We start from the raw sequence: 27,368 nt of genomic DNA, 5'->3' as shown, positions 1-27,368 counted from the left end.
TTACTCAGAGACATCACTGAGTCTGAGAACCAAATTTTAAGGAAAATAGGAAAAACAGTATATAAAATCAACTTGCTTAATTCTGCCATTCTTTTTAACAGCATTTGCCTAAAAGAGGGTCTTCTACCAAAATATAAATAATAATAATAAATAATAATACATAATAATAATAATAATAAATAATAAATTAATAATAATAATAATAATGTCGTTGTGGTGATCAGTTGCTGGATGACGACCTCCAAGTACCTGACCGTCTTCCCCTTCAATTGGGTTGAATACCTGGTTGCCGGACGAAGCTCCTCTGTTGCCAGAGGTTCCATTTACGTCGTTGTTGTTTATTCCTTCATTTCTTTCCATCATTGCTGAGTTTTGCTATTTAACCCATAGCTGGACCCTACCCCATCAGGGATAGGTACTCATTTACAGCTGAGTAGACTGAGGAAATTATGGTAAAGATCCTTTCCCAAGGAATCAACGCCGAGGAGAGCGGTCACCCATCCAACGACTGACCAGCCCCAATGCTGCTTAACTTGACTTAAGTCCATTGACGACCTAACTCACTCCTCCACGGCGCCACATGATTCAGTGGCAAAAGCCCTCCACTGGAGCCTGTGCAAGAAACATCAGCTACCTTGCAGTAATAAGTGGTACGAGCACCAACCTGAGGGAGTGATAGAAAACGATCAGGCAAAGATCCTCTGGGACTATGGTATCAGAACAGATAGGGTGATACGTGCAAACAGACCAGACGTGACGTTGATTGACAAAGTCAAGAAGAAAGTATCACTCATTGATGTCGCAATACCATGGGACACCAGAGTTGAAGAGAAAGAGAGGGAAAAAATGGATAAGTATCAAGATCTGAAAATAGAAATAAGAAGGATATGGGATATGCCAGTGGAAATCGTACCCATAATCATAGGAACACTAGGCACGATCCCAAGATCCCTGAAAAGGAATCTAGAAAAACTAGAGGCTGAAGTAGCTCCAGGACTCATGCAGAAGTGTGTGATCCTAGAAACGGCACACATAGTAAGGAGAGTGATGGACTCCTAAGGAGGCAGGATGCAACCCGGAACCCCACACTATAAATACCACCCAGTCAAATTGGAGGACTGTGAAAAAAAAAAAAAAAAAAAAAAAAAAAAAAAAAAAAAAAAACAATATAATAATAATAATAATAATAATAATAATAATAATAATAATAATAATAATAATAAAATAATATCTAAGAGGACCCACTCTCTCAAGTAAACTTCATTGAACAATATGACCGTCTGGATACCGTTTAGTTTGTATTGTAGTTTCTCAATCTCTCAAATGAGTTTCTTTGTAGCAGCAGGCAAATCATACAGCAGCTGTCCAAAATACAATTATTTATGGTTACCTTGACATTTCGATAGAGCTTTCTGCCACAGTTGAAAGGCAAATGAATCCAGGGGTACATCTATTAGAAAGATTGATAAACTATAATACGAAGTAAATGGCATTCAGACAGCCATACTGTTCAATGAAATAATAATAATAATAATAATAATAATAATGTATATAGAGGAGTGCACTTCAGGGTAGTGAAAGTCTAGGTGGGTCAAATTTTCATTGGCTAGTTGCAATGCCAGATGTTCTTGCTATAAAGTTCACATTCTAGGATGCTGAGACCTCCTTGGTTGCATTGATTTGGGAAGTTCCATCAAATGGTTTGTCCCCAAGTGGTGTGACTAGCATAATGGCCCATTCAGGTTAGGGGGTGATTATTCATCTCCTCTCTTACCCTCTTTTCATTAGCACTTGATGCTAGCTGCTTCCATTTATTTCTCTCTCTCACTGGTGTTGACAGATGCCAAAATCCAACAAAAGGGAGAAATGAAAGGAACCTACTAATACCAAACACCAATAAGAGAGATGAAGAAAGGGCAATCATACCAGTGGGGGGACGCACCCCCAACCTCCCCAGTCAACATAACCAGGCATCAAAACTGGCCACAAATAGTATAACCATAATAATTGCAATTAATAATGATAACCCTACCAAATGAAATGCAAAATGTATCCATGTAGTATCTTTTTTTTCAATATGTAACTTCCACAGCCACCACCACTACCCCTAATGTGTAGACAACAGTCTGCAGGTAGCTATGCTCAAGTTTAGCCTCTCTCACAGCTAGTACTGTATGCATAAATACAGCACTACCTAACCTGAGGATTCCTTGGTTGGGCAAGTCTAATTGCAGTTTACAACCTGCACACTTGTATCTTGCCTCTCTCATGTATAACTATTATTATTAAGAGTAATTGTTCAATGGTGATAAAAATAATGATAATCTCCCAATTAGGTTGTGATTAAGCCATCCATAACTTAAAACCACCTTTAAGTGTTTCATGTGGAGAAGTAACATGGGTCACACTAGCAAGAAGAGTTCCTGATTCACTCAGGAATTGTCCTTCTCACAAATACAATAATTACAGTCACATCAGGACCACACACACACACACAAACACAAGCATTTCAGTGTGCTCCAACACAAACAACCGTACCTATTCTTAAAGAGTTGCTTGGGGCATTAAAAACGGAGGACAAATAGATGTCCTTGTACTTGGCAGAGAAGTGTAAGAAATCAGTACTTTCAATGAGTATGTATACAGTCAAATGGTATGGGACATTTATAAAGATTCTGGTTATTTCTAATTATGTACGTATTTGATAACTAACAAGACTGCTACAAAGAACTCAGCTTTGCCTTAATCTTCTCTAAATACAGTGAAAATGGATCGGCTAAAAGCTTAAAACGGGTCACTAAAATGCAAAGGCATTAGAAAAGCTAGCCATGAAAGTATAGAGACATGAAATACAAAGTATAAGACTGTAGCATCAAATACAAATCCCATTTCCGTATTCTTTTTCTATAAAAAAATAGACCAGAGTTGGGGCACAAGATGAGGAAGGTAGAGCCAACTCAGCCTAAGTCATGTCATGTTAACTGAAACTTGTATGAGAATGCCAACCCACACACAACCTATTAAGGGAAAACCAAGCAGCTTTATGGACAAAAGGCAAAATGGAACATCCAAAAAAAAAAAAAAAGGCCAAGGGAAGGAAATGACACCCATACCCAAGCTGGAATTGAGGAACAAGCAGAAACAATGTTGGGGAAAAAAGGCCTATAGAAATCACTTAATGGTGTCACAGCAAGCAAACCCCAAGCATCAAAGTAAATAACAATAACACAGTAGCTACTGCAGGTTTAAAAGGTCTCATCACAAAAGATTTAATCTAAATTCTAAGTGGGCAAGAAAAACAAGATGGAAGGAAAATTGTAGGAAGTAAATGACAAAATTGTAGGAAGTAAATGACAAAGTCTGTGTAGCAAACACTAAGGAGAAAAAAGTAGGAAATAATCATCAAACATTAAGAATATCTGTTTGTAAAAATGTAAAACAAATAATATCATTTAAGGTTGAACCATAGCTCTGCCAATGAGTTACAAAAATTTGTCCAGTAAGTAAGAGCCTGCATCCTAAAGTGGTGCTTCAGCTGAGAGTCCTCATCCTATCCTAGTTGCTTTATATATTTATCATTCTTCTCTAAATACTCATCACCCTTTTCCCAAAGGTTGCTGAAGTTGCGCCAAAAACTGACGGCATGTAATATTACTGGCTATTACCTATCAAAGAAATTTGAGAGGTTAAGTGAAAGACTAATACTATGCACTATCAACCTCAAGTGAAAGACTAATATGCACTATCAACCTCAAGTGAAAGACTAATATGGACTATCAACCTCAAGTTTCAGGATTAGCTATAATGTTCTCCTGTGATTCTCACAAGACACTGAAATCAAAGAAAGAACTGCTTTCAGTTAGCTACCTGAATATCATACAGAAAAAAGCTTACCCTATCAGGAACCCTGTCATGAACAAACACCATTACAATTGCAGTAATCCAAGTCACAAGAAGCATATATAGACATGACACCAGCGTCTTGAAGTACTCTGGGCGCAGCTGTGTGGCTACACCACTAGGCCTTCTAAATCCACCTAATTTCTGTTGCTCTTGAAGATCTGAAGCCTGAGAGTCTGAAGAATAGTTTCTGTGAAGAAAATAAGACACAGACTATATACATCCTGTACTGTATTCCACTTCATAGAATTAGTTTTTGAAGCTTGCATAAATTTTTCCATAAATTATAACTCACATCACAGAGAACTTTCAACTGGAAAATATTCTCTAACATACAAAATACAGTAATAGCCTTATGGATGGATGGATGTCAGGATTATAGAGACATAGCCAAAGCACAAGACCCTGAAGTCATTCAGTGCCAAATATGACCAAGTGGTGTGATGACATTATATAAAATATGGGAACTATAAAAATTTTAATTTCACTTAGCGGTTAATATTTAAACTCCTTTCATTAATCAATCATGACACTCATGTTAAGATACAAAGAAATGCACTTAGGAAAATGCATTGTGAAAAAGCATAATAGTAATTAATACCCATTTTCTAACTTGAATTACTATAAATAATTAAATTATCCTCATACAGGCTATTCTTGTAACAAGAGTTCCTAACTTATGGGGCAGGCTCAGAACATGGAAATGTCTCTATATGCAAAAAGCATTTATATATATTGCAAACATTGGCCTCAAAAGTTAAGCAAAAATTGATAACATCCTTTAAATATGAGCCTTTCTTGAAAATGCCACCCAGTGGATATAAAATACTACTGCTTGTCAGGGCAGCAACTCACAATGCAATACAGTTAAGAAAATTAAACGAAGCTTCTAGCTTGTATCTTTAATAATGACAATAATAATACTATTGTATGTATAATATACCAGTAATAACATAAGATCATAGCCTATAATAATACTAATATTAATGGGTTATGACTTTTTTACTAACTTCTTTCATATCCTCCACTTGCATACCCTTTTTACAACATTTAAGTGAATGCTTGTTTTGGATCATGTACCAATCTCTGGATATAAAGTTCCATACTCATTTACCCATTCTAAAAAATGCTTTCAGTAAGTGGTAGTCTTCACAACTATAGTAGATTTACATCAGCCGTGCATCTGAGGTCTAGGCCTGTCCCTTATGACACTCCTGATTGGGTGTTGATAAGCCAATCAGAGGTTTGGAAACTCTCATTCTCGCTCGAAAATATTCCAACCTCTCAAAAATTTTAACTTTCATTACACCTCAGTTTTACCTGCAGAAAAGGACTGTTGTCGAATTTCATCACTAAACGTCTTCAAGCCAATGATTTAAGGATTATGATGATATTAGAATTATGTACTTCAGTAAACTTGATGCTAAAGTATTTATAGTGAAATAAACATGAAATTCTTAATATAAAATATATTCTTTCATTCCTTACATGAGCTCCCAGTGCATTCACCATTTATCATCTTGTGTTTCGTACAGTTTCATAGCTTAAATGTAATGGTAGACAATGCTACCAAAAAAATTACAAGTACAAAAATAACAAGCAAAAGATTAAGAATATTAATCTCTCTTTCTTATCTTCGTGTAGTCAGGTGTTGCTCACATGATCACTCGATGACGTCATCATCATGATCACGATGCCTCGATAGAAGAAGTCTTATGGGGGAAAAAAGAATATTAAGTCTTCATTATCATCACTATCATTATCACCATCACCCTTTCATATCCGACGGAGGAAATCTCCATATGAAAAAAATTGTTACTTGGATATTCATACCTTATGGGGGAAATTCATGCATCCCATTGATTTTTCTTTCGCTACAATCGGTCCTCCTATATCCCTCTCATTACGTATTCCTTTTTATTATATAGTACGATTTTCTTAATAACTCTTACATCATTATAATCCTTAAATCATTGGCTTAAAAGATGTTTAATGATGAAATTTGGAAACACTCCTTTTCTGCACGTAAAACTGAGCTGTAATGAAAATTATGATTTTTGAAAGAGGTCGGAACATACGTCCTGCTTCTGTGAACTCTAGAGCATGACCGAGAGTTTCCATCCCTGTGGTTGGCTTATCAACAGTCAATCAGGAGCTTCGTAAGGGAATGGCCTAGACATCAGATGCACAGCTGATGTGAATTTTATTTCCATAAGTGGTAGTCTTCACAAACAGGTCTCAAAACTTATTTTCAAAAACCAGTCCTCAAATGTATTCCCACTAGTGGTTAGTCTTCATATACAGACTCGCTAAGCCATTTATGTTCTGTATGTAAAATGGTTTAGTTTATTGTCTCAAAAACATGTGAAGGTGACGGACATCTTTAAAATCATAAATAATCCCCATGAGGGAGGCAAAACCTCCAATGCTCTCACAGATATGTGATTACTGCTGGGGTGAGACCTATGCCAGGTGGAACTGTGCTAAGTCAGTGATGTCAGTGCCAGAAATGGAGTCTTGCTCTTGACCAGGATAATGGCTTGACTAGGCTTCATGTCAAGACCCAGCCCCTAAGGGTCTTGCTCCTCCAATGAAAGTGATAAGTAGATCACCATCTATACTTTATTCAAGACAATGCTGAACTACTCTATCCACATTCCAGGACTACAACAGCTTCAAGCTGAGAATGCTGTTGAAAGCATCAGCAACTGCTGCGTGTAGCATCAGGCACGATACTGATTAACATGAGGTGAATAGTGATGAAATAAATCTTTAAATTGCGCTGAAAACCTTAGTTCTGTTTAACAGAGATGCATCTCGACTGTTTATTAGAAAAGTGACAACACAACTAAATCCCTATATCCATAGCCATATCAATTTTTGGGGAAATCAAACTCCATGGTTGCAATATATTTGGCACAATTACAGTCAATAAAAAGAGCAATTAGTAACATGTTAAAACTACTAGTACTTTAATGTATTTTGTAATCATGTATCAGCAGTTTCTCTCCAAGTGGTGTTTCACAACTAATGGAAAATAAACTTGGATGCAATTCAAATAACATAATAAATTGTAATAATTATAGATCTTTAAAATGTATAAAAAAAAAGCAGGTTAGCAATTATTTGTCATTTTGGACAAGCGAAACTTCACAAAAATTCATTTTTTACGTCTTTCCCCATATAGTAAGCATTTTGTCTTTCACCCATATGGTAAGCATTTAGTCATTAATAGAAAACAAAGAAATTAACATTTTACCATGTGATAAATACTACTTATTCACCTTCAAATGAGTAAGTTTTTTGGCATCATGGCTGCAATGGTCATTAACGCAAACATCAACTAAAAGCATACCAAATACTTGCTTTTTCATTAAAACTGACTAAGGTGTTATGCCTCTACAGTTGTCACATGCAGTCATCTTTCTTTGGTACCTTTGCTGATCTCCAATTCCATACTCTGCAACTCTAGTTAGTATCTTCTGCTATTAACTCAGTACACAAGGCATCATTTCAGTTTCAGCTAAAATCCTCTCCGCACAAATTCCACCCTAACTTGGTGTTTTCCATTTCTTAAGTTGCTTCATCAGTGATTCTACCTCACCTCAGAAATTATGAATTCCTCTGTAAACATCGTATCTGTGCTATCATGTTCTCAAATTCACGATAACAAACTTTGTTTAAAATGGACCACATATTGGTTATGTAAATATCCTTGATCCAAGACTATTTCTAATTTGCCTTGGCAGCAAAAATTAAAATTTTCTTTAAAAATAGCCAGATAGCCCAAAGATACCACATTACAAATTCCTTATATAAAATAGAGCAAAAGTACTAAATCCCTTTTACTGCTTCTAAAGTAAAATTACCTCAATGAAGGATGATTTCTTGACTTCCCATCCCAATTTTCAAACTTAGCCTGGATATTTATCCATAAATCTTATGCAAGGTACTAAAACAGTTCCATGTACAGAAATGAAATTTGAGCTTACCTGACCCTTGAGTGAGCAGAATTTGTGCAAGGGGAATGTGCAGCTGATGGATGAAGATTCTGATGGACTGGAAGTGTAGAATTTGTGAGGGCGCCTGGAGAAAAATTTCTAGACGGAGCTTCAGGAATCAAATGGTTATAATCATTCTGTAACCTACTAATTGCTACACTTATCTTCTTCAAATCGCCTAGAAGCTGAAATTAGAAGAAACAAAATCAAGTCACCTTTATGAAGCCTCAGACTGAAACATCTTTGAAGTAAATTAATCATTTAGTATAAGGCCTACTTTAAGATTTCTTTCAGTAGGATATCATTAAATATTTTCATTGTGATTATGCCTAATAGCAGGCAGAATTTGAAGGTTAAAAGCATACTGCACTAATTGGTACTGGTAATCATCCTACTCCCAAAAAAACAAAGAACTTGACAAGAATTGCATTACCAAAAGTTTTCAAAGCTATATTTTTGGCATCAAAACCAATGAGATTTGGAAAAAAAAGAAAACATTTTCAGATCATTTATCTAGAGAAATTTCCTTCGTTACTGATAAAATTGCTCTGAAAAAAACTACTCACGCCACTTTTCTTTCCTGCAAAAATGATCAGAGCATCAAAGGTAAATAAAAATCTATAATAAACAAATGACTAGAAAAAATTTAATACAAAAGACAATCTAAGGTTATGTTTGTTATGGACTTGTTCTAAATTTAAAGACACAAATTACATGTGACACAATTCATAACTAAAACCTTCATATTATGAATGAATAATTTACTTATACAAACACTTTTGTGTCTGTATAGGGGGCCACATGAGCCACAACTGCAGGTAACTGTAAAGGAGCACTCCAAAATAATGGATAAGATTAGACAATAACACCTCCAGTGATATCTGGTAGCTTACAGTAACAATAAGTTGTCAATTACATCTCAATATTTTTGTTGTGAGAAAAACTAACCCTTTTAAGTAAAACAAAGGTTTGTATGCTACACCTTAAAATTAATGAAAAGTTCTACATATGCTTTTATAAATACAAAACCATTTTAGGACAAAAAGTTCATTACTGACAGACCTACAAAAATTATGCTTATGCTACTTGAGAGATCAGGACTGCAGGGGACTTAAGTCCAACCTACAAAAATTATGCACATGCTACTAGAGAGATCCGAACTGCAGGGGACCCAACGTCCAACCTACAAAAATATGCACATGCTACTAGAGATCCGAAATGCAGGGGATTCAATGTCCAGATGCAACTGGGTTGACAATTGCTGGAAAACGGCCATGCTCCAGAGTACAATTAGGGAAAGTGCCAAAAGGACAGAAATATCTAAAGTTATAAGTAGGACAAGTGCTAATATGCGAGATTGGAACCACTGTGCCAGAGGTCACAGCTACATGTTACATCCATAACAGTAAAAACACTTACCTGTCGAGTGGAAAAATCCCACTGATCAAGTAATGTATTGGGCAGGTTCCTGTGAAGAATGGGAAGGAGATTGCAAGGTATTAGGTGTCTGATATGGCATAATAACATGCTCTAATGTTATCATATGTGCTTCTGATGTGTCTAGGCGCCTATGGATGTTATATGATAGGGCATAAATGATATATGAGAATGTAAAATTCCACCATCAACCACAGTTGGCACTGTTCTGTTGATGTTTCTCTCAAATACTAAGTGCCATTATTTTCACTGAGTTCACCAACAAACTCAGACACTACATTAATAGCAAGGGGAGTTAGAGGTATAGCCATATTTGTCAAGAAATTAGGCTTTCACTCTGATGTCTTGAGCAAAAGAAGCTCAAACAAAGCCAATCCCTGGAGTTTACCACTAGAAGGCATGCAATAAATCAGTCAGCTAATTCATCTAGTAATACTCTCAGGTGCCTTCTACCTGTATAAGACTCTCTCTCAATTGATGAGGCAAGTTGGAAAAAATCTCATTTGGGAATATAGACCATAAACCATAAAAACAGCAATCTCATCTTCTACCATAAAAACTGAAAAAACTTTATCTTGGTAACTTCTTGAATGGTAATCTTTAAACAATCAATGATCAAGTTATCACATAATAACATATGATACATGCAAGTCTGTGAATATGTATTGGCTTCCATTGCATTCAACGCGATAACAGTTTTATAAATTAAGGAGCGGTAGTACCCTTAATGGTTACTAAGTACATTTCCGTACATATGATTAAATAAATTTATTTCAGTGAAAAGAAACTACAAAATTCTGAAAGTGATGACAAGATGAAATAAGGAGCAGAGGAAGGATACAGCTCAAATGGAATTTGGAATTTTTAAAAGCAACTTTTGCAATCTAAAGTAAAGTATACTTTAAAAGTAACTTGCTATCTTCCAACTGCCTTCAAAATGATGAGTCTTCACATACTGTTTACATATTAAACTATACTGAGTTTTCAACTTCACTGTAAACTGCCCAAATACACTTCTTACCTCTTCTGTTACCCTAGTGACATGTACAGTACTAGATTGTGTATTCAGTAAAATACGTCTAATAGGAAGAAGGCAGCAAGAAAAATAGGAAGTGGCAAACAGGATGGTGAATAAGTAAATGGGGTAAACATTCATGATTCATGTATAAGACCTGTGCATGTTTGCGAAGCAGAGACAGGTATTTAAGTAGAAAACAGAAAAATCTGAAAAGATGTGACCACAGTGCCAAGAGCTATGACTTCATGACTTAACTATGTTGGGAAGACTGTACAGTAGTTGAAAGATGTGTTCTGTGAATAAAATACAGATAGGCATCTTAAGGATTGAGATAGCTGGGGCAAATGACGCAAAGAAAAACAATGAGTAATAAGTATCAGTTTTGGAAGCAGCAAGAAAAAAGACACACATGATGACTACTTTATTCTAGTCATGACATAAAAATTGTTATCTTTATCAAATTTCTCACATCACATTGTCCCTTTAAGAACTTAAATGTGAAATACAGGCAGTCCCCAGCTTACGACAGGGGTTCTGTTCTTGAGACGCGTTGTAACCCGAAAATCGTCGTAAGCTGGAACATCATCAAAAATCCTGAAAAAACCTTAGTTTTAATGCTTTGGGTGCATTCACAAGTATGTAAACTGCATTCTTATTGCATATTTCATCAAAAAAACCTTCAAATATTGATTATTTTGCATTTTTGATGTCATATTTCTTGTGCCAGATGAGCGTTGTAGGCGTCGTAACCTTGGAAATAATTTCTGATGAATATAATTGAAAAGCGCCTTAACCTCGGAACGTCATAAGCCAAACCCGTCGTAACCCGGGGACTGCCTCCTGTATGCTGTCTATACTGTCATCTGGGTTGTGCACTTTCAACTTCAATTCCCATCAGGTCAAGAAATTGATCTTTGGCCTTTATGCATCATTTTCTGGCCATTCAAACTCGTCTTTTTCAAGTTATATACTAAGCTATTTGCCTCATCACATTCTCTTTACTTCCAGCCTGTATCCATTCTCTGGATGGTATGCCTTCATGATCAAAAGTATAATTAGTGCACCTCAGTGGCGTGGTTGGTATGGTGTTTGTCCCACCTCGGTGGTCGTGGGTTCGATTCTCGGCCATTCCATTGAAGAGTGAGAGATGTGTATTTCTGGTGATAGAAGTTCACTCTCGACGTGGTTCAAAAGTCACGTAAAGCCGTTGGTCCCGTTGCTGAATAACCACTGGTTCCATGCAACGTAAAAACACCATACAAACAAAAAACAAACAAAAGTATAATTAGATTTAATGTTGAGGATGATAACTTGCTGCACTTTTTGCATTATTTATTAAACTTAATTCTCCTCCAAGCACTGTGAATACAATAGAAACTAGATATGCCATATGGCAACAGATTTCTAACCATGACTGAAAATTTCAACCAAGCTCCTTTACAGACTTGCATATAGTACATATTATGTTCCAATAACTTTCCTTGAAAATATGTTAAATAATGTATTATGTAGTCCACTGGAAAAGGAAGCAATCAAGTTGGTCTCATTTTAGGCTCCTGATCACATTGTATAAATTTATCTGCATGAAAACTTCAAAAGGGGATGTCAAGGTAAATGAATAACATGATCAAGGTCCCCAATATAATTTACTATTTTTAATTTATCACTGACAAAGTTGGGATATGTCAAACAAGACACAATGGTCAAATAAATGAAAAAACTAAGAACAAATAGTCAGAGAAGTAAAATGCCAAGGAGGATTAAAATCCCCAAATATGACAAATTTTCTAAGACAATTTGTATTTTTCATAGCTGCAAACCTTCGGTCTTAACAATAGGATAATTTCTAGAGCACCTAGCTGGATCCGGTTGATAAGCAGATGAAAGCAAGGAATCTTGTGATATCTGGCAACACATGCATAGCTCGGGTGAGGATTGGTCAAGGAAGATGCCGCTACGCCAGTCTTTCTTTTGACCACTTGGGCGAGAGTCGTGTTAATCTCTCTTGGCCTTTTTCCGGTTCATTGACTGTAAGTCCAACTGGTGTACTTAGTAACAAATAACAGGCTAGCAGCAATTACCACTAACCATCTAATCCACCCATTAAGGCAGTCCCCAGTTAACGGTGATGGTTTCATTTCTGGCTGAGTGCTGCTAACTGAAAATCGTCAATAATTATAGTAATAAATGGCATATACGAAATAATTGGCACCAATTACCTGCTTATCGGCACAGATAATGTCGATAAACTGCTTACCAATGCCAATAAATCGCTTGCTGGTGACAATAAACAGCTTACCTACGCCAAAAATCGTTATTGTCGCCAAAAATCTGGTTAACAATGTCTTTAGCAAAGCACCATAAAACTAGAACGCCATTAACGATGCTGCCAATAAGCAAAGACTGCCTGTATGGTTATTATTACTTAGACTAACCAGACCGTACAGTATAAGTATGAGTTTCAGAAGCACACAAAGGTAACTGAGGTTTGTGTGCAAAGCTTTAGTTTGTATTACAATGAATAATTGAATGTTATGAAACAAAAAATTTTTGTACCTCATCACTACCAAATATTACGGTATACTTATTTCTATTCAGGAAAACTACAGTGGAAAAAGCATAACTTCTCCTACATAGTAAACATGCCAGCATTCAATCAAAAATTTTACACAGAACTTCTGCAGAGTCAATTAAAAGTTTTATGAGAACAATACTTGCTAACATCTGTGAATGACTTTTCTTTTTCTATAGGGAAGTTATTACTGTTAAAATAAAATAAAAATCTAAACTTACATCAATTTTCAATTCTTCTTTTAAATCTTTTTCTGTAAGAAGTAGGAGTACCTCTCCATCTATCTTGTGATGTGTAAATGCAGCTTTGTACTGGGCAAAGCCCAACCTTTCTAGCCAACAACCAACTTCAGATACACTCCACCACTCGTAGTTGTTGCCAACCATTCTGGCCATTGTGATGCTCAGTATTTCGTCTCTTTGAAACTTTCACCCGTTAAATATCTGTAAAATATAATTTACATATCAAAGAAAAGGTGTGTGTACGTACTTAGAAGTTAGTTTGGTGCATCAAAAAATAAAATGAAATATATAACAAATCTTCTAAGAAATTCTATAATAGAAACTAAAGTCACAAAGCAGTTAAAATATGCAGAAGAGCTCTTTGATGAAAAAAATGAAAAATAAAAACTTAATTCACTTCAAGAGCAATACAAGGAAGTGATGCACTTTTGTCACTTGGAAGACAAATTTACTCTCTTTTAATGAATGTACAGGTAATCACAAAAATGTACCTCTTATCAAAATAAACTTACAATATAAAGGCATCGCCGAACACTACTTTAAAACAAATGAAGACTGTCAAAAAGGAAGTCTACACTGTATATCAGTTGCAACTAACATAAAATCCGTGCAGTCCAAAACTTCCTCTTAGATTATTACACAAGACAGTTACCACAATAGCAAATCAATATTTACATCTGAAGACAAATATCCACAAATCTGTGCCTTTATTCTCTCCAATGGAAAATCAGTTCACTCTCTGGTGGGGGTAATAATAACAGGCATGGGGGAGAGATAAGAACTGCCAGTCTACACAAACTGTATGCCTGCATTTAAAATCATTAAAGATCACTGCTAATGCACAAGATAGAACAAATGACAAAATGAAGAGACTACCAATGCAACTAATGGGGAAAACACCACACAACTGACCATGAAGTGTATTACCTTGGAACTAATGTATAGCTGTTACGCATAGCTGAGAAATATACGTAACTGGAATAGTACTGTGCTTCAGTAGTGGGTAAGCAATTTCACAATAAAAGCCTAAGAAAGACTTACAATATTTGTCTACCCTACACTATGTTGGTATGTTTTATGTTCAATGCATTCCTCATTGCTGGATTTGTTGTGTATGCACATTTATTTCGCTTTCCTCCTTGGTGTCGATTATCGTCAAAACGACACAAAGAATTACAAAACCAGAAATTAAGGAAACAAAGCTGGAGCTGTCTTCAATGCTATCAACCACTCTGGTAAACCTCCAAGCATCTTTCCATAACTTTGCTGAAACACCTATACAGAGAGCACTAGCCAATAAGATTGAAGAAGTCAAACATAGTTTTGCAATGTTTTATACATTGAACAAGGAGTTTACTTACACCATTAATCAAGGGAAAGAAACTTGGTGCTATGAAATTTCAATCAACTGGTACCACTGCTGAATTAGCTCACTGCAAATCCTGATGACATCATTCATAATTCTGATCATCCTCTGCATTCAGATTTTCCCAGGTTATACAACGCACCACATATTCGCCATGCAGTGAATTCTTAAGCCTTTCTTTTTCTTTTGTTATTAACTACAGCTTTTTCATTTGTAAATACAGCATAGATTTCTAATGGTTTTATTACTCCTGAGATCAAATTAAGGAATTGTCTTGTGAATGTAGTTTAATTGCTGGAACTTTGTAGAACTGAACTTGGAGTAGGTAGTCCCCGGGTTACGACGTTCCGAGGTTAAGGCGCTTCTCAATTATATTCATCAGACATTATTTCCAGGGTTACGATGCCTACAACGCTCATCTGGCAGATAAAATATGACACCAAAAATGCAAAATAATCAATATTTGAAGGTTTTTTTGATGAAAAATGCAATAAGAATGCAGTTTATATAGTTTTCAATGCGCCCAAAGCATTAAAAGTAAGGCTTTCTTAAGATTTTTTATGATGTTCCGGCTCACGACGATTTTCGGCTTACAACGCGTCTCTCAAGAACGGAACCCCCGTCGTAACCCAGGGACTGCCTGTATATATTTATATTGGTACAGTACTTCTTGTTTTGAAGACTCAAATGACTAATTTCATGGTTGCTTCATCTTATTTATTTTTTTTATTTATCTCATTTGTTTACCTCTGTTATTTCTCTTTTACAGTTGTACTTCTTGAATTCTCAATTTCTCTTCTGTACTAAGTTAAGTTTCCTCACTGGTGCCTTGACCTTGTACCATTCCTTTGTTTTAAAAAGAAAGTGCTGCTCAACTTCCAATAATAGTAAATGGCTGCATACCTCATGATGAACTAAATAGATTACAACTGGTTAGATGTTACCAGTCTCTTCACTTCAACCTCATCACTCAAGCATCTCATGTCAGTGTCACTAATCAAGATAAGTCCTTGCTACTAAAATTCTGGCAAAAAACCCATTTGTTCAAGAAGAAAATGCCATGGACACTCAATTTATCTTATATGAAATGCATCAAAAGAGATGAATATTGCTGTCATTTAGTGCAGAGATACAGGACAAAGTAGGAATTGGCAATTTTGTATTAAATGGGCCACAAATTTGATAAGTATGTCAACTACACCAACTACATCCTCAGGTGTCTCATATTGTAAGTCTACAGCATCTCCAAAAATACTAACTTGATTAAGAGTGCAATTAAGATTGACCTAAGAGGAAGAAGTTTTAAGTCATCAAATCTAAATACAAACAAGCAATGGCTAAGCAATACATCTCCACAAATTGTAAAGTAATCAAGTGAGCAGTTTGTCCAAGGCCAATAAATTTGAACAGTTTGTCCAAAGGCAATAAATTCCAGTCACATACCAGAACTGATAACAATGGCTGTCTTAACTGCAGTGTAAAAGATGTAAAAATGACACCACAGAACCAGAAAGTGAATACTCTGCCTATTCCCACACTTGTTCCAACTGCAGTACTGAGCAAATCTAATAGTGAGACTTCAAAAGGAACTCCACATGCCAATATATTTGATGGCTTTGAGAGACAACTTTCATAGCCACATTTGTAAAACAGTAATCTTCAAACCCATCAAATTATGTTATTCTAAGTTTTCAACTCAATACAACTAAATAGGTAAGGCTTCCTTTTTTTCCTTAATGTCAAGATCTGATGGTTCTGAGACTTCTGGGAGTGTCATCTAGATGATATTGTTAGCATAAAGGATTAGCCTCAAGATGATGTGCCAATCTTTCTTTGCTGACACTGGAGAGCCCCCCCCCCCCCCCCCCACAAAAAAAAAAAATGGAGATGGATCCATGGTTCAATATAAGTTCTCCAGTCTGTATTCAACTGACCAGACTGAGATTGGCCATCACAGGTGACAGTTACAAGAACTTCCCTATAAAAATGACAGAATTTGATATGCCAAAATTTTGACATGAGCTGCTAACCACACTTTGCAAAAGGCAGTCCCTGGGTTACAATGGGTTCGGCTTACGATGTTCCGAGGTCAAGGCGCTTTTTAATTATATTCATCAGAAATTATTTCCAGGGTTACGATGCATACAACGCTGATCTGGCAGAAGAAATATGACACCAAAAATGAAAAATAATCAATATTTGAAGGTTTTCTTGATGAAAAATGCAATAAGAATGCAGTTTACATAGTTTTCAATGCACCCAAAGCATTAAAAGTAAGGTTTTCTTAGGAGTTTTGACAATGTTCCGGGTTATGACACGTCTCAAGAACGGAACCCCCGTTGTAACCCAGGGACTGCCTGTACCAACAATTTGGAAGTACATTTCAACAAATGATGAGGTTAATGAATACAGTGGTCCCCCCCACTCATGTACTCATGGGGGATGTGTACCAAACACCCCCCCATGAATAGCTAGAACCCGCAAATAGTTGGAACCCCTATAAAAATGCTTAAAATAGCCAATTTTGTTAGTTAAAACTAAAGAAAAATCTACTAAAATGTTTAAAGCACCTGGTTTTTAAAATATTTTTATCACAAAACGTGCATTCTATGATGAAATTATTATTATATAAAAAAAAAAAAAAAAAAAAAAAAAAAAAAAAAAAAAAAAAAAAAAGAATTTGTGGATAATTCTTATAGAAAAATACAGCGAATACGCGATAAACAGGTGGATAAGTTCCAGAGAGAAATCCGCAAATGCGCAAGTCTGCAAATCTGGAGAACAAAAATACAGGGGCCCGACTGTATGTATATGGGTAAATCAGAATATACCACCAAGCCCTCAACCTGATACTTTATCTCCATCTTTCTGCTCACCGAGAGTTGACAGCCATGCCATTAATGGAAAAATCACACATATCTAGGCCTGGTATTTTTAAAGCAATCGCTTACACTTGTGCACCCACCTACACCACCATTAATCATATCCATTCCAACATTTATGCACCGACTTCAATCACAAAGGAAATGACTACTGTACCTATGAATTCTCAAAAGCATTCAAACAGCCTATCATGAAATGGGCTACAGCAGGTGAGAGTTCTAAACAGTTTTTGTTTCATGTTTATGGCCTCTGGCCTCCTAGATGATTTGGCATCTTATGGGGGGACCAAAATTCATACACCATGAAATTTCAGTTTCTTTCAGATTATGGAGTACATCATTGGCTTTAATTAACAAAATTATCAAACAGCAACTCTTGCACCAACATGGGAATAAAAGCAACCAAGTCTCTCTTCACTCATAACACCAAATACAATTTGACAATACGTACAGTGTAGAGTTCCAAACTCCACACAGTACACCATATTTAGTTACCAGATGTTTTTCCCACAATATTTGTTTTAGGTAGCCCCATCAAGGATTCAATTCCCATCCTAGCAGGTCAATGTTAACCCCCCACTGTTCACTGCACCATACTTGTTGCCTGGTAAGTGGCACTAAACAAGAAGCACCAGGTGTTGGCTAAAAATACTCTGAATGCAAAAAACATCTTACCCACTTAATTGTGGGCAATCATGAGGTTTCAAAATCCCAACAAAATTGGACATAACAGGAGTGATTATTGAAGTTTACCCATTTATAACAAGTCATGTCCTAATAATTGGATATGGCTAAGTAACACACAACACACATTATTATAGATAACTATAACTTAATAGGCCTAGTTCAATTCAACCAGCCTCATTCTGCCTTCCTTGCCTCAGTTTTCTTCAAATAAATTTCAAAACTACACTACACTTTTGTGCACAAATCTTTGGTAAAGCAAAAAAAACCGGGGTCACCCCTCTCCAGTCTTGCTTTCATATTTCTGCTTCACAAAAACTGATCAGCCCATGATTATTGATTCAAGATTGTTAAACTATCCAAGATAAATCAGACTACATAAAATTATGATGCATCACACTGGTATTCCATGCGACCCAAATCCGATATCACCAAACAAAGAAGACTATATCCTGAAAGTTATCACAATTTTTTCCAAATAACAAAGGTCACGATGAGACACTACTAGTCAATCTTTCATGCAAATTACCATATCCAAAACATTCCCAAATACAATATTTTATTTCACCAGTACTCCGAATTCATCATTTGTACATTTTGAATAGCTCCTTGTAGTAATTTTTCAGTTCTATTACCCATTTTTCTATCTTAAATGCTTCCCAGGCTTGGGGAGATGGTTGATAAGCAATTTACTCTATGTTACTTAAAGAAACTGATTAAATTTGAAGTGTCCCTCACAGCCAGTTTAATTTATACTTGTCCATGTGATCATTGTCTGATGTGAATAAAATTAAGTTACTTTTTTATTGCAGTATTTACCCTGTGATGTACTTTCACCCCTGCTTCAAGTGTAATAATATTACATGTAATACTTTCTTTTTCCTAAAAAATATACAGATTTTAAACATGCTGCTGAATATTTATCACTAATCTCTTTACTTTGTAAGAGACATTGCCATGCCTTTAACATATTTAAGTCTCAATTCACTTAATCCAACTTTGTAACATAAAAACTCTTAATAATAATTGATGCAATTACAGTTCAGTTTAGCTGTATTCAGACTTTGTACTAAGCTCAAGACTACTATTCAATATAGCAATTATAGTGTGTACTGGACAATTTCTAAATTTTTGTTCTCAAAGGAATTACTCTCATGTTCCCCCAAGGTGCAATACAACATACCTACCAATTACAAAGAATTCTCTTATAGCTGGTCTCGGCTAGAACAGTGACCCTTCATGATGGGAACTATTAATATTTTATCGTGGCGGGCATATACTGAAGATTATTATAAAGATGATTTTAATACAGACCCTTTAATACATCCCTACTCTCATGGGGCTGGAAAATGAACTTGTAATAATCGGGATCCCACTGAGGGTGACTATTACTTAAGAGTAAGTAATATATACTACAGAAAATTTTTGGATGGTACAGTACTCAAGGTTCTTTGTAACAACCCTGCAGACCTCGGGTGCAATGATAAGACTGATTGTCTACAGCTTTCCCTCTGTTCACTTTGGTCTCTTCCCACTTATCTAGTTCAACTTCACCTTACTTAATTCTTTTAAACAATTTAAGGATAGATCCACTGAGGAAGGCAATGTCTAGTAACAAGGTGCATGACTCATTACAAAAATTAATACATAACTAATTCTAAATTGAGAACAATTGGACAAAGGCACACTGAAGACCACAGCCAGATATCTGATGAATGGTTTCACTCTGGTCAGATGAGTATTACCTTGCTACAAACTTTTTTTTAAATAATTTGATAGCATTTATGTTAATGGAGGATTAATCACACCTCTACTATATCCAGATCACAATGGTTGCCTAACAATCACACACAATTCATTGTTTGCAACAACAACAAAAATAAACTGGGCTGTTAATAAAATACAGAAACTATTCATTTCCCAATCTGTGGATAAGATCATTGTTTTTCAGCTGTGAACTAAAAGTACTGTGCAAAAGCACTATGTGGATCAGAAAGAGAAAGAAACTCTGCTCTTGGTTGAAATTAAACCGTGAACCATCATATCAAACAGAATGCTGTAATGTTGCAGTAAGGAGTATGCGACTCTTATTGTAACCAAGCATTATGCCATAATCCTATTGTTTTACAAAGCTTCAACAGACAATGATATGCATCTTTCCAGAAATGCCACTCGTATATTTGTGGATTTCAGCAATGCTAAAATAATAAACATAAATATCTGTATCTAATTTTTGGTTCTGGTGACGGATAGTTTGATGGCAGATAATTTGTGATTAATCAATCACAATTTGATCTAGTCAGATATAGCTTTTATAGTGCCCATAAGAGCAGGAGCTCAGCTGAGTTTGTAATTTAAATGACTGAATAACTCAAGGACAGATGTAACCTGTCCTAAAATACCAAATTTGTAACTAATTTGTATTTTTCATAACTAACAAACCTGAGGTCTTAACATTAGGATTTACTAGTGCCAAGCTGGAAACCGGTAGAATTAAAATTACACTTGTGAGATCCAGGGACTATTGGCATCTATACCAGGTCACGGGGCATGTATACCCAGAATGCCCTCGGCGTCCTGTGACCCACCAGTTATATTTCTAACCCAGTTTAGACTGCTAGAGGGGTGGTTCAAGGTGGGCCTTTACCTGTTAAGACCTCAGGTTTGTTAGTTATGAAAAATACAAATTAGTTACAAATTTGGTATTTGTTCTTATACGGAACAAACCTTCGGTCTTAACATTAGGATAGACTTACTTATTGGAGGGAGGTAAGTCTCTATAACGACTGGTAGTTGTCCACCTTATCCATTTCCGAATATTAGGGGAATTCCAAGAGAATGGACAATGAACCTAGAACCAAAGATATAAGCGAATCTATTGGTTTCCCTCACTGGGTGCTGATACCATTCTATGGTTTACACATTATGGGAGAACATAGAACCTTCCCTTCTAACAAACTACTCTTGTCCCTTGTATCTGGATCCACCCTCACCCCTCTCTTCCCTATTATCTAGAGGGGTGTGTTGCTACTGAAAAGTAAACCATAACCTAAGATAACTTTACAGTATTGCTGACCACCTCACCTGCATCTAGTCCGTTCCAGCATATGACGGTACTCTCCATCATACTGCCCGTAGGTAAAGGAGTAGAAAGAAAGTAGTAAAGAAAAAAGACCAGTCATCCCATTCCTTCTACTTTCATACCTTCATCTTAGACTAGACACAAACTGACCCACCAGGGGTACTGGATGAGCTATATCACTTGTTGGGCCGCCACCACTGGACCCAAGGAAAAACTGTCCAAGGATCTATGGGCAACGTCTTTTAAATAAAATGAGGTGAAAGTTGTTTGGCGTTTCCAAACACCAGCTTTCAGAATTCTCTCCACAGACATGTTCTTCTTAAATGCCAAAGAAGCATTCAAGCCTCTGATGTCATGAGCTCTAGCTCTCTCCTGGCTATTTGACCTCCTATCTTCTGTAATGTAGGCATTCCTGATCGTCTCCCTTAGCCAAAACGATATTGTATTCCTGGACACTTCCTTCTTGTTCCGTCCTGTACTTACGAACAACTTCTGGCACCCCGGCCTGAGGTGCCTTGTCCTTCTTAAGTACTACTCTCTTAGTACCCTGACAGGTCACAGAAGCATCTCTTTGTCATTGTCTACAAAGTCTACCAAGGAAGGTATGGAAAAGGAGTCGAATCTGCTGTCCATTATTGCTGGGTTTTGAGTCTTGGCCACTAATTCTGGAACAAACTCGAATACCATTGACTTCCAACCTCTCGAGTGCTTTAGGAGATAAGACAGGCCATGTAGCTCCCCCACCCTTTTGGTTGAAGCTAGGGCCAATAAGAAGACTGTCTTCAGGGTCAGGCTCCTATCTGTGGACTGCCTTAGTGGTTCGTAGGGGGGTTTTGTCAGACTACTCAGTGCCATGGTCAAATCCCAATCTGGGGCTTTTAGTTCCTTTGGTGGACATGACTGTTCAAAGCTCTTCATCAGCAAGGCCAACTCCCATGAAGACGAAATGTCCACCACTTTCATTCGTAAGACTAAGGCTAGAGCAGCCCTGTACCCCTTCACTGCAGATACAGACATATGCCTTTCTGTCCTGAGATATACCAGAAAGTCTGCTAACTGCTGAATAGTGGTACCGAGTGGAGACAAGTTCCCTCTACGACACCAATCAAAGTATGCTGACCACTTTCCTTGGTATACTGCCGCAGATGATTTTCTGACATTTCCTGCCATCTGAGTTGCTGCTTTTTGCAAAAACCCTCTTGCTCGGAGGAGATACTTGACAGTCTCCACCCATGAAGCGATAGGGACTTCACCGACTGGTGGTACCTCTCCAAGTGCGGCTGACATAGTAGGTTGCTCCATGGGGTTCTCTCTCTCGGTATGTCTATTAGGAGTTCCAACAGGTCTGGAAACCACTCTGCCTTCCGCCATAAAGGAGCTACCAGGGTCATTTTGTTCAGAACCTGACGGATTAGACAAAATGGAGGAAATGCGTACATGTCCAGATTGTCCCAAGGGTGTTGTCGCGCATCTTCTGCTACTGCCTCTACGTCTGGGACTACCGAACAATACACTTCCAACTTTTTATTGTACCTGGTTGCGAATAGGTCTATGATCGGCCTTTCCCACAACATGAGCATCCTGTCCACTACCTATTGGTGCAAGGACCACTCTGTTCCCAGTATCTGATCCCTGCGGCTCAGCTTGTCGGCCACTATGTTTCTTTTTTCCTGGAATATCTGGCCCTGATGTCTACTAGGTTCTCTACAGCCCACTGATGAACAATTCAAGTGCTACAATTAGAATCACTCCAAATAACAAAAATAACCAGTTTTCAATTATCTCATCAATCTATTAGATGGTGTAGCCAAAGGTCCTGGTAGACAGTGAGAAAGTTTCTGACAGGGAGAAACGTAATACAGTAGATTTAAAATCATGTGCGGTTGTCACTAGATGACCACGAGAAAATCTGGTATGACCTATGCAGTGTCTTGTTAAGATTACTTTTTTAGATCTTGCTTTTTGAGACGATGAAACCAATGGGTACACCTCAGATTTTAAATTTTTCAGCTTGTTTGATATTGGTACCAAAGACCAATCTGTTTGCCAATCTTCATATAGTATTAGAGATTTGACAGATGCTATCCAGTCTGATACAGAGGCATATGAAATTGTTGAGGTAATAGTGCATGCTAGTTTAGCAGCAGAACCTGCATTTTCATTCCCTTTAATTTCTACATACACCAAATTCCAACATATTTTTATTGATAATCCAGATTGCAGAAGTTGTATTTTTATTCTGATTTCTTGGAACAGTTGATTTGGAGATTTGTACTTGTTTATAGCATCAATAGCACTGTGCGAATCGCTACAACTTATTGGAGATTGCTCGCCTTTCAGATATTATATCAAGTGACGTTCGTATGGCCGAGGGTTCTGAAGTAAACACAGATGATTAATATTAAAGGAAGGCCTATTTTGATTAATTCATCCTTTGATAAAGCTGAAGCTCCTACTCCAGTGTTGTTTTTTGAAGCATCTGTATATATCATAAACTGGTTTCCCTTTCTTTGAATGTGCTGTAGGGTATGTTGGCGACACATCTCAGTATTAGTCATATTTCACTTAAGAAAATAAGACTAAGTGGTGTATATTTTTATTTGTTTCAGTCCAAGGAGTAAAATCATAAGAAAATTTTACCTGGAGTAGAACATAACTTTGTTCTCAGATGTACAGTACCATTAGAAATCTGTCCAGTAAGGCAATCCCCGGGTTACGACGGGGGTTCCATTCTTGAGACGCGTCGTAAGCCGGAACATCGTCAAAAATCTTAAGAAAACCTTACTTTTAATGCTTTGGGTGCATTGAAAACTATGTAACTGCATTCTTATTGCATTTTTCATCAAAAAAGCTTCAAATATTGATTATTTTTTTCTTTGTTATTTTGAATAGTTTGATTACATTTTTTCAGGAATTCATTACTGTTCATTCTTCATGTAACCCTGCATTCCAGTACACTTTATCAATAAACACTTAATATATGCAGATATCACCCTATAAAAACGCTGAAAACTGCCTGGCTTCTGCTGAAAGATGCAACTTCTCCACTATCAGAAACATTGACTTCGATCTAGTGCCGCACTGGTTTCTGATATATGCCAAAGGTGGTATTGTCCAAAAATACTGCTACTACCTTTTCTCTGGCTAGGTGTTTGCACTGAAGGAGGGACTTCCATTCCGCCAAAAGTTCTACATTGTTTATGTGCAACTCCCTCTCTTGTGGTGACCATATCCCAGACATCTGATGGCCTCCCAGGCAAGCTCCCCAGCCTGTCATTGAAGCATCTGAAAACAAGGTTAGGTTTGGGCTCGCTACCCCTAGAGATAACCCTGTTCCCAGTCTTGGACGATCCTTCCACCGTGCTAACATCTCCTAAAAACGTACTGGGACTGAAATAAACAGGAGTCTGGCAAGGACTTCCTATCCCAAGTATCTCTCAAGTAGAGCTTTTAAGTATTTAGGCCAATCCCTACATTCCTCACACCTAATTTCTAGATCACACACTGTACCCCTGCAGCCAGTATAAAGATTATGTTGATCTACCTAAAATTTCGGCATCCTGCTTACACAGTAATCATTCCAACATAACCTGATGTTAATTAATTTGCCTTCCGGTGGAAGACATCCTAGGAAGATTAAAATTACAGTACCGTGACAGGAGAAAACAGCCAAAATTCACGAAAATCCTTACAATCACCTATACCCAATAGTGAAAAGGAGATTTCTTAGTACAGCTAAAACATTTTAACACACCTGGTGGGGAACAGGTGGCCTAGACAGTCTCCCAGGTAAGCCAAGCAATCTTTTTCTTTTGTTTGAATGCCAACTCTCCTATCAGAGCAGAGATATGAACTAACTTTAACAGTAGGTAAGATTCATCTCAAATAATGGACACATTTTCTAACTAATACCCGAGATGTGTTTTTTTTTTCCTTCAGGGGCTCTCAAGTCCTTCTAATCCCCATGGGAATGAACTTGAATAAAGGAATTCTTGGAGGATTCTCTTCTCTTGAGTTAATAGTGTCATTCATGGGTGAACTCTGCGTATAGTGATGCCCCGAAGAAAAGTAACTCCTGGATTCCTCTCACTGTGCAGGCTCTCTATTGCCTTTAATTACTATGCAATTCTAAACTAGGAAAGGGGCCTAACAAAGCCCCTTGTAACATAAAACAATGTGAGTTTGGTAATGAACATGGAAGCCATAAAGGACAGTGGAACTCATACAACTGGTTATTTTACATCTCCAAATTCAATGATTGGAGCATTATCCTGGCTTTGGTGCTTAGATATATAACTGTAGTTGAATACAACCTACTAGCAACTATAGGGTTGAACAAATGGGAAGGCCCAAACTCAAAAGATCGTCCTGCAGCCCAAGCAGTCTAGTGACCTTATGAAGCCAACCTTATCTACTTATCAAAGTTTGATTGATATTCCGGTTTGTTAATACTTGCAAGATTTGTAGAATTAACTGACAAGTTTAATTCTCGTGCATCCTGTCCATGTCCTACAAAGTTTCTGGCACCTACAAAAAAAAAAAAAAGTTAGAACATCAGTGTGCTGAATTCTTTACTTTCACTTTAAAGTCCTTCTCTGAAAATGGTGTCCAGATTTTACCTGTCCAACAAACAGTTGAGAATGAGTAAGGAACTCCACAATTAAGTTTCCGAAATGGTCAGGGGGTCAAATTCTGAAGCTAACCCACAAGTGAGATCATGGAAACCAAAATCTTGAGGCCATTCACACCAGCTGCAACCATGCTCCGACCCCAAAATGGTCTCTCCACCAGAGGAGTTGGAAGACAGTAAACTGCCAGATATGAGTCCTTACCTCTAAACTAGGCATGGGATCCAACTTGTCTATTTTCCACCGACTGATTTGTGCCTGAGCTTAGGGAACCTACTTTATGTGCTCTCCTGAACCAATGATAAAATTACTTTGAGCTTCCACTTCCACTAGTGAAGGCTCATCTGAAGCAGCAGTATTATCATATGACACCAACACACAGTCCGATCTCTTTCTATGCGAAGGAGAAAGTAAGTGTTCTAGTAAGGAGATACTAAAACAAATATATTCTGATTGAAACATTAACTCTGCAAGTACCATTGTTCCATTAATTTCAAATGTTTCAAGAAAAATGTCACCATATGCCCTACAAGAAACATACACCTGCCACAGTACAGTCAATCAAAAGTGGATAAATAAAGGGATCTTGTGTATTCCAAAGGGGTAACAAATATGCCACAATTTCGGAAGGAAGGTCCATTTAAAGAAACGAGGCTTTCCTGCTCCATTATTTTTCCTCTTAAGTACCAAGTCAAACCTGAGGGAGGGATGGGATACTAGAGTGTTTCATCCTCTTCCTTGGACCTACAATCATTTCCTCAACTCACTAAAATAATTCTTGTAGCCCTAATATGACAATTTTTATAGTACATGTAATTTGTATTTTTCCTAACATTAATCTTTACATATGGGGTTTACTTTCAGCGCAAGCTGGAACTGGCCGTTTAACTAAAAATAAGGTGGTTATTGGTAGTTAGTTACTGACGGTAGGTTTTTTTGTTTTTTGTTTGTATGGTGCTTTTACGTTGCATGGAACCAGTGGTTATTCAGCAACAGGACCAACGGCTTTACGTGACTTCCGAACCGCGTTGAGAGTGAACTTCTATCACCAGAAATACAGGTTCGAGAGTGAACTTCTATCACCAGAAATACACATCTCTCACTCCTCAATGGAATGGCCGAGAATCGAACCCGCGACCACCGAGGTGGGACACTAATACCATACCAACCACGCTGCTGAGGCACTCCGACGGTAGGGAGGAAGCTCTGCCATCCAGTTGGTACTCATTCACTTTACCTTTTGACACAGGTAGTAGAATGAGGGGTGGCTTGAGGTGGGCCATTTATGTTACAACCAAATCCAAAAAGTCAGTCTTGTCCTAGAGATGCTGCGCATTAGAGCTCGCCAGGACCAATCGATCGTTGATATATTACATCAGGAAAAGTACCCTGAATGAACTTGCCCTTGTCAAACTAAGGTAAGAAGTCATGAGAATACTTTGGGAGAGGTTGGAAGCTCATGACAGGGATAGGCATGGAGCCGTCTGCTCTAAAGGGGTACAAAGCCTCCCTGAGAAATGAAGCAGAGACTTGTGATAGGACTGACGGGCCAGTAC

The 27,368-nt window shown here is 37.2% G+C and overlaps 1 protein-coding gene across 9 annotated transcripts in view; it reads right to left on the bottom strand.

Annotated features, from left to right (window-relative positions):
• Window positions 1-27,368, bottom strand: part of LOC135200348 (sphingomyelin synthase-related protein 1-like) — a 101,538-nt gene that overhangs the window by 20,480 nt on the left and 53,690 nt on the right. For all 9 annotated transcript variants that reach the window (XM_064228929.1, XM_064228930.1, XM_064228931.1 and 6 more), the window contains 3 exons: window positions 13,150-13,371; window positions 7,893-8,086; window positions 3,895-4,090 (listed from right to left, as the gene is read on the bottom strand). In XM_064228929.1, the coding sequence (XP_064084999.1) occupies window positions 3,895-4,090; window positions 7,893-8,086; window positions 13,150-13,323 (564 nt within the window). In that variant the 5' untranslated portion in view covers window positions 13,324-13,371. The remainder of the gene's footprint in view (window positions 1-3,894; window positions 4,091-7,892; window positions 8,087-13,149; window positions 13,372-27,368) is intronic.

Source organism: Macrobrachium nipponense, chromosome 26 (genome assembly GCF_015104395.2).
Source record: "Macrobrachium nipponense isolate FS-2020 chromosome 26, ASM1510439v2, whole genome shotgun sequence".
Classification (NCBI taxonomy): domain Eukaryota; kingdom Metazoa; phylum Arthropoda; class Malacostraca; order Decapoda; family Palaemonidae; genus Macrobrachium; species Macrobrachium nipponense.
This window is presented reverse-complemented; position numbering and strand designations above follow the sequence as displayed.